This window comes from Oryzias latipes, chromosome 8 (genome assembly GCF_053564925.1).
Source record: "Oryzias latipes strain Hd-rR chromosome 8, Olatipes_Hd-rR_3.1".
Classification (NCBI taxonomy): domain Eukaryota; kingdom Metazoa; phylum Chordata; class Actinopteri; order Beloniformes; family Adrianichthyidae; genus Oryzias; species Oryzias latipes.
The window spans coordinates 14,339,886-14,352,685 of record NC_136244.1 but is presented as its reverse complement, the minus strand read 5'-3'; the positions used below and the strand labels follow the sequence as shown (position 1 = coordinate 14,352,685).

General features: G+C 36.9%; 2 protein-coding genes, 1 long non-coding RNA gene and 3 other non-coding genes across 6 annotated transcripts; 1 reads left to right on the top strand and 5 right to left on the bottom strand.

The window, feature by feature from the left end:
* Window positions 1-411: 411 nt before the first annotated feature.
* Window positions 412-1,108, bottom strand: LOC110015484 (guanine nucleotide-binding protein G(I)/G(S)/G(O) subunit gamma-12-like). The gene is made up of 2 exons (XM_023957616.2): window positions 881-1,108; window positions 412-673 (listed from the first exon to the last, which is right to left on the bottom strand). Exons 1-2 carry the CDS (start codon window positions 977-979, stop codon window positions 548-550), a joined length of 225 nt encoding a protein of 74 aa, XP_023813384.1. The 5' UTR covers window positions 980-1,108; the 3' UTR covers window positions 412-547.
* Window positions 1,109-1,998: 890 nt separating this feature from the next.
* Window positions 1,999-6,278, top strand: dhps (deoxyhypusine synthase). Its single transcript, XM_004071493.5, has 10 exons — window positions 1,999-2,146; window positions 2,552-2,751; window positions 2,994-3,140; window positions 3,223-3,344; window positions 3,678-3,774; window positions 3,885-3,971; window positions 4,095-4,200; window positions 4,273-4,376; window positions 5,030-5,155; window positions 5,560-6,278. Exons 2-10 carry the CDS (start codon window positions 2,557-2,559, stop codon window positions 5,653-5,655), a joined length of 1,080 nt encoding a protein of 359 aa, XP_004071541.1. The 5' UTR covers window positions 1,999-2,146; window positions 2,552-2,556; the 3' UTR covers window positions 5,656-6,278.
* Window positions 6,279-9,049: 2,771 nt separating this feature from the next.
* On the bottom strand, window positions 9,050-9,491 carry LOC110015485 (uncharacterized). Its single transcript, XR_002290693.2, has 2 exons — window positions 9,362-9,491; window positions 9,050-9,247 (listed from the first exon to the last, which is right to left on the bottom strand). It is a non-coding gene; the product is annotated as an uncharacterized LOC110015485 (long non-coding RNA).
* A 2,129-nt stretch (window positions 9,492-11,620) lies between these two features.
* On the bottom strand, window positions 11,621-11,709 carry mir24a-2 (microRNA mir-24a-2). Its single transcript, NR_107124.1, has one exon. It is a non-coding gene; the product is annotated as a microRNA mir-24a-2 (primary transcript).
* Window positions 11,710-12,472: 763 nt separating this feature from the next.
* On the bottom strand, window positions 12,473-12,579 carry mir27c (microRNA mir-27c). Its single transcript, NR_107125.1, has one exon. It is a non-coding gene; the product is annotated as a microRNA mir-27c (primary transcript).
* A 124-nt stretch (window positions 12,580-12,703) lies between these two features.
* Window positions 12,704-12,800, bottom strand: mir23a-1 (microRNA mir-23a-1). Its single transcript, NR_107126.1, has one exon. It is a non-coding gene; the product is annotated as a microRNA mir-23a-1 (primary transcript).

Below are 12,800 nucleotides of genomic sequence, written 5' to 3'. Positions count from 1 at the left end.
GTGGATCTGATGCTGAGATTCAGACATTATAAATGTGAAAGTCAATAACAAAGGTCAAGTCAAAATAAAAAGCAAAAACACTTCTGGATTTGATGTTCATAATTTCCTTTTTTTTTCCTGATTCGCCTTATAACATTTAGTTATTTGGCAGTTTTTACATGTAATACTTCTATACCAATTAAAGGAAAATACAAACAAAAAAACAAAAGTCACAGCTGTGGAAGATGTGAAATGGCTAATCAAAAGCATGACTGGTTTAACTTAACCAAAATAAATAAAGAAAAAATACAAGAATTTTCAAGTGTTTTTCAAATGAGTTCACAACTAGATAAATGTAAATAAATGCAATATACATGTATTTCTGTTGTGTAAAACATGTCATGCTTACAAAAAAAGGCTCAGAAGCCAAAAAACATGTAACAGCAATAGGTATAAATATTTACATATTTTTTGATCATTTCTAATATTTTTATGTTTTATAACAGCTATGTTGTAGTAAACATTTTGAACATCTGTTATTCTTTGGTTATCTTCAGCTCTTCAGTGTTCAAAGCAGCACACAGGTTTTCTTTTCCTTGAAGGGGTTGGAGGAGGCAGCTATGCCCATGAGCAGAGGGTCGCTGCATCTGTGCTCTTGACAGTACTGGACCAAGTCTGCTGCAGTCAAGGAGATCTGCTTGAGCAAAGGACATTACAAAGAATATTACAATTTTACACACACACACACACACACACACACACACACACACACACACTTGGACTTTTGGATTCTTTCTTATTAGTTTGTTCCATCTGTTTTTTTCCCCCCAATCAAAGCAACAAAAATAATGTTTAAAATACAGATGTAAAATAAATTTTGAAGTGAGTGGTTTTCACGTACCTTAAATCTCACCATGCTTGCCTCCAGCCGGAGTTGCTCCACCAACTTTTGTGCCTGAATAACACTGTTGTTGCTGCAGCTGGGAGTTTTTCCAGACATCCCTTTCAGTGCAAGAGTTCTGTTTCAACAGTCTCTGCAGGAAAAGGGCGCTGGAGCAGTTTTTAAACTGACCCAGGGTGACCTCCCGTTGTGGACACTTTGCCCAGAGAGGCTGGTCTGACCTGTGCCCTCTTTTTATTCAAAGGTGTGGGCAGTTCAAAGACCCTGTGATAAGAGAAGGTCAACCGACCAAAATGTCAGCAACATCATACATTTTACTTCACAGGCATAGCTGATGAAAAACAGGAACACATGCTTTTTTCTATAAGAGTGCTGCAGTAGAAGAGAAATAGAATCAAGTTCATTTTCATTTTACCATTTGCAGCAAAATTAAAGTGCCAACTAAAGTGGCAGCAAGCCTATGTATATTCAATTACATATTCATTAAATTAATAATATATCAAATTAAAAGATTATACAAATTGAATTCTCTATCTAATGAAAACTGAATATTGAGAGGCTGTTGCAAAGAAGCGCTTCTTGAGTTTGTTTGACCCTGACCCTGATTATCCTGTAACCCTTCCCTGATAGAAATACAGATGTTCAAACAGATCATCTCCAGGGTCTGACATGTCTTTGAGGATGTTTTTAAGTGAAGCCCTTACCTTAAAGGTGCATTTAAAAGAAAGTCTCTTCAATTTTTGAACTGCTCATCTAAAAGTGATCACAGATTTCTGTTATACAACTAAATGTGTTATAATTTGGGGTAAAAATGTTACAAAAGTGGGCAAAATTTTAGATTTGTTTTGCGCTTTATTCAAACATGCTTTAAAAAACTTTATTATTAATTTATTTAATTCCTGCAAAATAAAAATAAGCAATGTTTCTAAATTGATTAAAGTTAATGTTCAAATTAAAGCATTATTTAGAATAGCAATTGATAGCGTAATAGTCAAATAAAACTTTTAAACACAAGCATGTACTTTTTTATTTTTTTAAAAGCAATGACAAAGATGATGGAAAAAAAAAAACCGGGAGAGTGAAGGTTTGCTTTTAAAAGGAAAAAAGTTTGTGCGGTTGGCATTGTTTGTACCTTCACGCTTTCCGTAGCTAGCTAGCTTCATGCTACATGTAGCCCATGCGATGGTTACTGGCTATGTTCCATCTGCGCATTTGCCGTCACCTGGCCCCTAATCCCATTATAACTTAGTCTCTCTTTGATAACAGGTATGTTTTAAAGTTTTCATGTATCTGTTTTCATTTTCACCTTGTTTAGAAGACTCTTTTAGTTAGCATCTGTGTTTCTCATCTGTGTTTATGATCCAAATTGTTCTGGTTTTTGTTTTGCTATATATTCAGATAGTTAATATTATGATTTTAAAAAAAGCAATGCTATTAGTAAATGTGTTTTTCAGCTTAATGGCTTTTTTGTCAACTTTATATTAATTAAAATGTGTTAAATTAAAATGAATTATAGTGCATCAAGTTTTGTTCTTGTAAAAATGTGCTTGGAGGAAAATGTACTTTAGTTTCTAAAGTGACCCCCCACCCCCCTTGTTTTTTGTTTTAAATAATCCAACTCAGAAACACAATGACAGTTTTTTTTATTGTTGTGGATTTTTTTGGTTGCAGGAACAATGTCAGACCACGCCCCCTCTGTAGCCATGGAGGCTGTCTTGAAGCCCAGCGATGACCTCCCTGACGACATGCCAAAAATCCGAGGCTATGACTTCAACCACGGAGTCGATCTGCAGGCGGTGCTGAAGTCCTACCTCACCACAGGCTTTCAGGCCAGCAGCCTAAGTTTGGCCATTCAACAGATCAACAACATGGTATGTGAGCCGAATAGAGAATAATTCCCTGTACACAGCTGTGCCATTCCTTATCTCCAGAAAAGTTTGTTTGCATCTTCCTTAAATATAAATTTAAAATGTTCAGTATTTTTTTCTACCTTATCTACTGATTGTACTTCACGTCAGACTTTAGATTATATTTATTTGGCATTGCTTTTGTGGGATTATTTTGATTAAATGTATGTCCCAGTGGCTATTATGAACTACTTAACACCTTACAGATTGAGAAACGCCTCGAGCCAATGGAAGCAGACGATGGAGATGAGTTAAAGCAACACTCGGGCTGCACTATCTTTCTGGGTTACACCTCCAATCTGATCAGCTCTGGAGTGAGAGAAAGCATCCGGTACCTCGTAGAGCACAAAATGGTACAGTTGGTTGTCATGCTTGTCCGAAACTGTCAACGCTAACAGACAGAGCCGTTTCTTACATTCTCTTACTTTGTTTTAGGTGGATGCGATTGTAACCACAGCTGGAGGAATTGAAGAGGACTTGATTAAATGTCTGGCTCACACCTATTTAGGAGATTTTAGTTTGTCTGGGAAGGAACTCCGGCTGAAAGGAATCAACAGGTTGTTATTGTAGATTTAATATGCTAATTTCTGACATCACTTGTTGGATTTAAAATGACAAAAATGAGGGATGGGCATTTTGACTGGCATTTACTCCACACAGCTCATCAACAGCTGCTCCTTTGGGTGCTGTTGTCACACTAAATTTTCTAGATAAATCTGTTATTTTTGGAACTATTTTTATTGTTGACTGTGAGTTTGCATTCAGTATCTATAGTCATATTTAAGCTGCAATCGCGCCTCACAGCAGCTTCATCAGGAACACATCAGTTAAGATACAAAAACATCACTCCTTCTCTGAACTCCTTCTCCTTCTGTCTGCCATGACTATAGGATTGGGAATCTGCTGGTTCCCAATGATAACTACTGTAAATTTGAAGACTGGCTGATGCCCATTCTGGACCAGATGCTGCTGGAGCAGAACACAGAGGTAAGGTTTTTTTTCTGATCAATTACCAACGTCTGAAACAGCAGTGATGCTTTAACAGTCACTTTTTAAAAAGATTTGCAACTGCAAATTCATTCCATTTCTCCCACTAGGGTGTGCGTTGGACTCCCTCCAAAATGATCCATCGATTGGGCAAAGAGATCAATAATACTGACTCTGTGTACTACTGGGCCTATAAGGTTAGCAAAATAGCAGTCGGTAACTGAAATGATTGAATGTGTTGTCATTTCTTAGCTTTTTTTAAGTAGAATTTGTCCTCATTTTATTTGCTCAACTGAATTTTTTGTGCCGTGTTGTTTCAGAATAACATCCCCGTGTTCAGTCCTGCTCTCACCGATGGCTCTCTGGGTGACATGATTTACTTTCACTCATTTAAAAATCCTGGCCTGGTTTTGGACATTGTAGAAGGTGAAAGCAAAAATCCCTTTTCTATAGTAAAGTTAGGGCTAAGTCGTCTCATGAATGTGGTGTTTGTTGCAGATATTCGCAGACTGAACGGTCTGGCAGTTTTTGCCAAGAAGACCGGAATGATCATCCTGGGAGGAGGGCTGGTGAAGCATCATATAGCCAATGCTAACCTTATGGTAATTGACCTAGTTCGTTAGTTTTCCCTTTTTCTCATTTACGTGGCACTTAGCACAGAAAATAACCTTTGTGCAGGGGGAAATTTAAGGGGAATTTCTCTGAAATTACACTTTTTTATGTCAAATGTTGCTTTCAACACATATTAAAAGAGCAGTGGTTTCAATTTTTGTTAACTGCTATATATAGTTTTATTGTGTCCTTTAAAAATACTGCAAAGCTTTTACGCCATTTCTAACAGCATGGGATGTAAATGTGCTTAGAAAGAAAACAGTCATTTTATTCAGAAATTAATGTAGTTTTTAATTTTAGATGCACTTTCTTTGACTAAATAGAGTGCTAATTTAGTTTTCTTTTTCTGACCTCCTTTTATGAAGCACAAAAACATGTGTATCTATCTATCTATCTATCTATCTATCTATCTATCTATCTATCTATCTATCTATCTATCTATCTATCTATCTATCTATCTCTCTATCTCTCTATCTCTCTATCTCTCTATCTCTCTATCTCTCTATCTCTCTATCTCTCTATCTCTCTATATAGAGATAGAGATAGAGATAGAGATAGAGATAGAGATAGAGATAGATAGACAGACACAGCTGTTTTATTTTCCCCTCTCTTGACGCGTTCTCTTTTTGTGGATCCACTGTAGAGGAATGGAGCAGACTATGCGGTTTACGTGAACACAGGCCAGGAGTTTGATGGCTCTGACTCTGGGGCTCGACCTGATGAAGCCATATCGTGGGGAAAGATCAGAGCGGATGCCACGCCTGTAAAGGTGCGATCAAAGAATTCCTCACACAATGATTTTTAAGACTAAGATGCTCTTTATTGAGTAGTCATTACAGTAAAATCCTTTTAAGAATTTAGTTTTTTTTAACTTGATTTCCTCTCCACCTTAAATGACTTTAGTTAAACTCTTCTTGATAAGGGTTTCTGGTCTGGTGCTCAAGGCTTAACATCTATGTGGTTTGTTTATTTTTGCATTTTCAACCATGACATGTTGAAAGTTTGGTTTATTTAAACCATCATTTAAGAGTTTTATACTCGTATTTTTAATAATTTTCGTTTTACCTGTGATTCCTATTTTGGCCACAAGGTGGTGCCATTTGCCCTGTTCGTCTGTCGCACAGACCATAAATGAGTTTTTTAGATTCTCACAGCACTCGTTTGGCTCCACAGGTGTACGCAGATGCCTCTTTGGTTTTTCCTCTGATTGTGGCCGAGACCTTCGCTCTTCACTTCAAGAAGCTGACTGCTGAAAAGAAAGCAGATTAATGGTGGTTTTCTTTCAAGTTTTCCTTCCCTCCCAATTTAATTTATGCATTTAAATCCCCTTTTTCATTAAAAAAAAGTTACACTTTGGGCCTTGAAAAGATGTTGAAAGCCTCTTCAACACTGCTTTGCACTCAACATTTGGTATGACATTTATTCTGTGTATTTATAAATATTTAGGTAACCCTTTTCTCATTATTTTCAATTTGCTGGTTTCCCTGTAAGTTAAGAAACTGTGAAACTTTTGTCACAGTCTGAAATTCTTTTTGGTGTTGATCCCGACATTTGATTTCACGTCTTTAGTAGATGCAAGCATCACCTTTTATTTTCATATATTTTTTAGGAAGAATTTCGAGTTACATGTGGCATGTCTTTAGGTATATTTGTATAGCTGTATAGGTAAATAAAAATGCTATTAAGCAAAAAGTTAGTGAAAAGTGTTTAACTGAGATTAATTCTAAGATTTAAAAAAAAAAAAATTTTAAGGACCTTGCAATCCTGTTTAAAAAATGATTTAAAAAGAAGTGTCAGAATTGTTGTATCACAATTCTTTGCCCCAAAACTGTCATAATTGTGATTTCTGCTGTTTTAAAAAATTAAAGTACTTTCTTTTCCTTTAAAAAAAACATATCAGCTTCTTAAATGCTTTTCCTTTATTGTATTTTTTTTATTTGGTGGTACCTCAGACAGCAGAAAAGTTCATTTCATCACTGCGTGTCTTGAGTTTCGTAATAATCAAATGTCCCAATGTAAAGATCATGTTTCTTTAAAATATTTGTAGAAACACTTTAATTTGCTTTAAATTACAACTGCACCTCCTGTTAAAACAGCCTGCATGAGTTGCTGTGGCTTTTTTCTTTCTTTCAAAGTGTTCTTTTGTCATTTTTCTTTGGCGTAACCTCACATTCATAAAGAGGAACAGTCATGAATGTGTTGCAAACACGGAGTAGATCGTTAAAAAACACCGTCTGCACAGTCAAGTAGAAAAAAAGTTGAGATGCATGTCTTTAATGGAAGATTGTTTTTGTCCAGATTAAAAGTTTTCATGCGTAACAAGAAAATATAATACATGAAATTTACATAAATGTGAGACACTGGACATTTTTGGGGGGTTTAAAGAGGACAAAGGGGAGGTGGGGGGACATCCATATATATGATGAAAATGCTGCTGAAGTCACTTTTTTTCCCACCAAATGTGAAACTTTAAGTCCAGAGTTAGTGGGTGGATCCCCTTAGACCAGCCTAATGAACTTTCTGACATCGTCCTAGCTGTTTTTAGGAGGGGCACGCGGGAGCATGACAGCTTTTTGCATGTGGTTAGTGCTTGCTCAAATGCAAAGTTCTCAAAAGCCCAACTAGAGGGCAAGATGCGTAGGTAGGAGTTTCATCTTGTTCCTTTGACACGCAACACAGTCTACCGAGTAATCCATCAATGATGACACACATTTCTCTTTGCAGCAAAGTCAGAATGGATATTTGTCACAGTTTATACCTATTTGTATACGTCTTGAATTATTTAAGCCTTTTTAATCGGTGACGTCAGGGCAGTTTTGATCATTTCTCTTTCTGCTTTAAAATGTTTTGGGTTGTGGAAAGCTCTCTGCTTCCCAAATGCACACACTTTGAAGAGATGGCTGTTTGTGCTACTACAAACCCTAATTCCTCCATCCGTACCTGCTGGTGGCCGTGCTGCACAATTGCATGTTTACTCAGAGCTCAACAGTGACAATGATTTGTCTTTACGTTGTAGTTTTGTTGATTTTTTTTTTTTTAGCCCTATAGAAAATCGATGTTTGCTTCATGCATGACTGAAAGATTACAGAAAGACGGAGTGGGATGAAAACGGCACCCTGTGTGTTTGTATGTGAATGAGCTGAAGTCACGCTACGATAATATTGAGTGGCGCCTGCACAGTGCAGACAGTGTCCCCCACTCCTCCCCTCCTCCGTAGAACAAGCAGCGCTCTCTGTGATGTGCTGGCCTGCAGCAGTCATAATGGCAATTATGTCTTCCCCCAGCCAGATTGGCAGCTTTTTATGGTGAGAACCCAGGACTGGGAGGAGGTGGGGAGCGCTGACCGGCTGCACAGCTGCAGGGTGGGGCAGATCTGAGGGAAGTGGACGAAGAGAACCACACAGCAGATGGATCTCTGCATATTACATAATTACGTTGGTTTCCATTGTAGACAGTCGTTCCAAAGCTAATTTCCCCCCAAACTTTAAATTCATTAAGGTCATTTTAGAATTGAAGGACATTTGGGCTCCAAAAATTCATGATTTTCTGCTACATATTTATCAATAATAGGTAATAAACCATCAAACCCTTGATTAGCTCAACTTACAGATCAATTGTAGAATACATTATATCTTTAATGATTACAGAATTAAGTTACCAATTTTTTCAGGTACAGGGTTTCAAATCTGTAACAAACACTAACTGTTTAGACTGCTGTTACTGAAAACCAAGAGGACAAACGGACTTATGTACATAAGAATAAATAATTGAATAAACAATTGTCTTACACTAAATATATGCACCACAGGGTAGGGTCAGACATTCGATTTTGGCTAACTATAACATAAAAAATAGAAAAGAGGGGATTCTTTTGCTCCACATGTTGTTTTGGAAAACTGTTTGATGATGTCATGTCCAGCATATCATATGTTTCTCTGCTAGATTCTTTTGCTACCGCGCTAAAAGGTTATGGCAACGGGTGGGTGCATGTTTTGGGACACACGTTCCATTGATAATAATTATTGGACATATTTTGCTTATTAAAGAAAATGTTCCCACAGTTACAAGAGACATTAATGATACACAATGATCAAAATGATACAAAAAATGGCATTGTGATTTAATTTGAACTTTTATTTATGAATTAATTAGGACATTAGGGAGGTGGGACAAGGGAATAATCGCATTTTAGGGGATATTCCATACTTATTTGGTCTTTAAAAATATTTTCAAGCACTCTTTTTGCTTAGTTTTTGCAGATTTGGTCTCTTGTGAAGTAAATGTGTTCAAAACCGACATGTTTTAGTTTTGACTTATGTGGTGTATTTGAAAAATGACAGTGGGACGTTAAATGTCCTCCACTTCTGGAATGACCCATGAAGTATATTAAGTAATTTGTAGCTGCATCAATATTTCTGACCATTACCCATAAAGTTTCATTTGTGTGGGTCTGTTTTACATAGTTCTACGGTGGCTGAGAAGGGCCATACCGGGAAATGTTTTTTCACAACAATGTAAACATTCAATCACAGTTTTATGTTCCTGTCTTAATGGCACAAATATACATTATAACAACGTATAAAGAAAATTGACAGAATACTCGAACTGCAATCTTTTCCCCATTTACGTACAGTTTCTTTTCTTTTCCTTTAAATGTTGCATCTTTGTTTGTTTTTTCGCTTCGTAACTAATCGCTGCTATAAAGGAGAGCCCGTCCCATCACCCCGCCTTATCTCCACCCTTGTTTACCTGTTGTGTAGCCATGGCAACTGTAACCGTGGCGCAGGTAGGCAGCGACAGGTGAAGGAGTGGAGCGCGTGGGCGTAAAGAGGCAGGATTTGCAGAGCGAGGAGCGGCGCGGCTGCCACGGAAAGATAAACACTGTGTTATACGCGGCAAACAATGGCGCAATAAATGTATAGGAGGGCTGCGGTTAATGGAGAGAAGTAGGCTAAAAGGCGGCCGAGCTCCACACCTCGCGCTGCTTTCTCAGAAACAGGAACCGCCATCTCCTCCTCTGACGCAGCTGGCTGAGGCTGATGACGGACTTGCGTCTCTGTCGCTATAGTAACCCCTCTACAAAGGCACACATCCGGATGGAATCTGCCTAGGTTTCGATTTTTCGTCGAAATTTGCAAAGCCGAAAAATTCAGTGGGCTGTTCTGTAACATATGAGTGTAATTTGTGCAGAAGATGACACCAAATAAACAAGAAACAAAAGATTCCTGATCATTTTAAATTGAAATGACTCATAACTTCAGAGGTGATGAATTAGTTTGTTTTGCACGCATCATATGTCATTTTGTAAGGTTTATGCATCTCCTAAGCGATAAAAAGTAATGGAACATTATAGGAAATATCATAGTTTTACAAGAAAAATAGTATAGAAAATTAATAATCAATCCAAAATGTTATTTGTGGAAGGTTTACAAATGCAAGTCCTCTCCATTTATCATATTAAATGCATATATTGGCGTAATAAAGACTATAAAACTAAAATACAAACAAATATTGAAAATATGAAAAATTGTATATTCAAATATGTTTACGAAATTGAGCTGAACTTGGCTTTCATAAAAAAAATGCTTTAAAAGTTTTTTCTTCCTATATAAATAAAACATATGTACCAGCACGTATACAAAAATCTTCTCCGACACAATATTTAAGATTGTTTCACTGTTTTACGATATTGATGGTTGGTTTCTATTTAAATTTCTGTTATATGTAGCAAAATTTATGAGTTGCTTAAAAATAATTTTCAAAAATGGTCAAAAGTAAATGTAACAAAAACTGAAAGAGAAAAAAAAAGGTTATTTTTGAAGACAGGCATAGCATCCCAGGTAAAAAAAAAATAAAAAAAAATTAGACTGAGGATATAAAACAATATAGTACAAGCATAATAATTATTTATTTTAATTTTTATTATCAAATACATAGATTTAATGATTTGTTTAATTTTCCCCCTTTCTGATAAATTCACAAAGAAATAAGTGACTATTTAGAAGACAAAATTTGATCAGAGAGTGTTTTACACAAAGCCCTGAAAAAATACAACCTTTTAAATATTTAATTTTTACTAATAACTATGTATTTGCTTGCAGTGCCAGATGGAGTTTAGGTGCTATATTATTAAAACAAATTTATGGGAGACAGCTCCACACATGCAACTTTGAAAAGCTGCTTTACCTAAATATTGTAATGCGTGAAAAAGGGCAGCACTGAGAGATGAACCATAAATGTATGTTTTTTGTGTGGAGATTTCATCTTTTTCACAATTTTCAGCTTTTGTCAATGTTCTGCTTTTGTACTAGAGGAAACTTGATCTCTACAGATTTGGTCTCAACGTTTGTTAACGTTTGCACCTTTGAACTTTGTGGCTCACAAAGACATTCAGCCATTCAGACGCGCTGGAAGAGTGCCAGAATGTGCTGTTTTATTAGAAAGTAAAAGGTTCATGTTGAGTAACAAGCTCCTTTGAATGAGGCTATCTGAATGGCCGATGTGCCCTAACAGCCACCTGCAGCCGCTCTTACATCAGCAGGTTGCTTGTTTTCTGCCTCAGTCAGCTTTCCTTACTGCAAAAACAGGCCGCTTAGGAATAAGTCAAAAATTCTTACCCCGTTTGCAGATTTTTGTTTGATAGAAAAAAAGTGCCAGTTGGGTAAGAGATAATATTTCTTATTTTGAGAAAAAACATTTAGTCACTAAAATCTGTTTTCTTAAACTTAAATTATTTTGATATTGAAACAAATTTCTTGAGAAAACTGTTTTTCTTGTGGGATAAAAAATAAGGATTTTTTTTGGCATCCTAAAGATTCTGTTTTTACAGTGACATCCTTGACTTTAAGAAAAATTAAAGTAAAACATGAATTTCTTCAAATGATAGGCAAAAATACAACACATTCTGATGTGAAAAAAGAATATTTATTAATGTATTTTATTTACACAAAGCCACAGGGGTTGAAAGTAGACAGAAATAAAACAAAATGATATGTTTATTTTCATTTTTCATGACATAAATACATACTTTAAGGAGCAACAAATATAGAACTTCAAGAAAAACACAAAATGCAATTTTGCAGATCAAACAAATCAAAATTTGTCATTTTTGTCACTATACAAACTAGCTGACCGTGTGTGTAATAAAAGATCACATATACAAATAATAGCATGTCACTTAAATGCTACCTATACATTATTTTCTGCTGTTGTAAAAAGTGGATCTGTAAGGAGATGAGAACAGTCCCCTGTTCCTGCTGAACTGAGCCAGCCGACGTCACACACTGATTATCAGCACAGCAGGCACAGGAGACTGACCCAGCAGGAGGTGAGGAGGGGGCAGAGGTGACACACACACCAACTCAAGCGCGCGCACACACACGGACACACAGGCAGAAATGAACAGGTGGAAGCGTAAACACACCAAACACACACGTGTTGTGAGTAGAACTGGCTGGCAGCTCCACAAAAAAAACCAACAACCAACAAACAGGGACGTTCTACTCCTGTAATGATGCGGCTGACATTTCACAGATCCACCAAAGACACATGATTCCAGACATGCTGCTAATTCAATAATAATTTTCCTCCAAAACCTAAAGACTGTGACACCTTTTCCTATAAATCCCCCCATACCACTGTACTGCAGCACTGCGGTGAGTCTTTTAGTGAATCACACGCACACACACACACTCAGCCCTCAAACACGTGCTGTTAATTTAGAAATGACAAAGTGTGCGACTAAGTTTAGAAAATCTGAGAGAGGCGGCTCACTTTTGCCTCTTCATTATCAACATATGGCCATTTCCCCTTTTGAAAAATGAGTAGCACAGTTAAATATTTTAATTTATTCTATTAGTCATAGCAACTGTTTGTAAAAAATAAAATGTAAAGTTTATTCACAACTTTTCCATTTATTTATACTATTATTAAAAAAAAGGGACACATTTGAATGTTTTCTATTCATTATAGAAGCAATTTGAGAGAATAACTTTTTTTTGAGAGTTTGATCATTTGGGAGTTCTGGGGATGCGAGGATCCCTGGATTTGTTGCTGCATAGCCCTTCCCTGACCTTTCCTCTCCCCCATGCTGGCTGCAGCCCTGTGGCGGCAGAACTTAACCACTGTGAACATGGCATACACTCACTGTTCACATGTGGGCTAAGTCCTGCTGCCGCACAGCCAGGCTAGAATGTGCATCGGTTGGTGACACAAAGAGAATAGGGTGTGTTTGTGTGTAAATATGCAAATGGGAAAGGTGTGTCTCTGTATGACTTAGCAAAGTAGCGAATGTGTGCGTGAGAAGGTTGGCTGTTTTATTCATGGCAGCCATTGGAAATCCCTGGCAATGTGATTCAGTCCTGTAGTCTCAAAAATCACTCTGCCAGGAATTCCCCTGGCCGACAGACTCAAAT

Excerpts from the sequence above, each read along its gene's own strand:
- LOC110015484 (XM_023957616.2), bottom strand. The coding sequence starts at position 979 with ATGTCTGGAAAAACTCCCAGCTGCAGCAACAACAGTGTTATTCAGGCA. Across the intron at positions 674-880 it reads CAAGCATGGTGAGATTTAAG|ATCTCCTTGACTGCAGCAGA; the intron begins GTACGTGAAAAC and ends TTGCTCAAGCAG.
- dhps (XM_004071493.5), top strand. The coding sequence starts at position 2,557 with ATGTCAGACCACGCCCCCTCTGTAGCCATGGAGGCTGTCTTGAAGCCC. Across the intron at positions 2,752-2,993 it reads TTCAACAGATCAACAACATG|ATTGAGAAACGCCTCGAGCC; the intron begins GTATGTGAGCCG and ends AACACCTTACAG. Across the intron at positions 4,201-4,272 it reads GGTTTTGGACATTGTAGAAG|ATATTCGCAGACTGAACGGT; the intron begins GTGAAAGCAAAA and ends TGTTTGTTGCAG.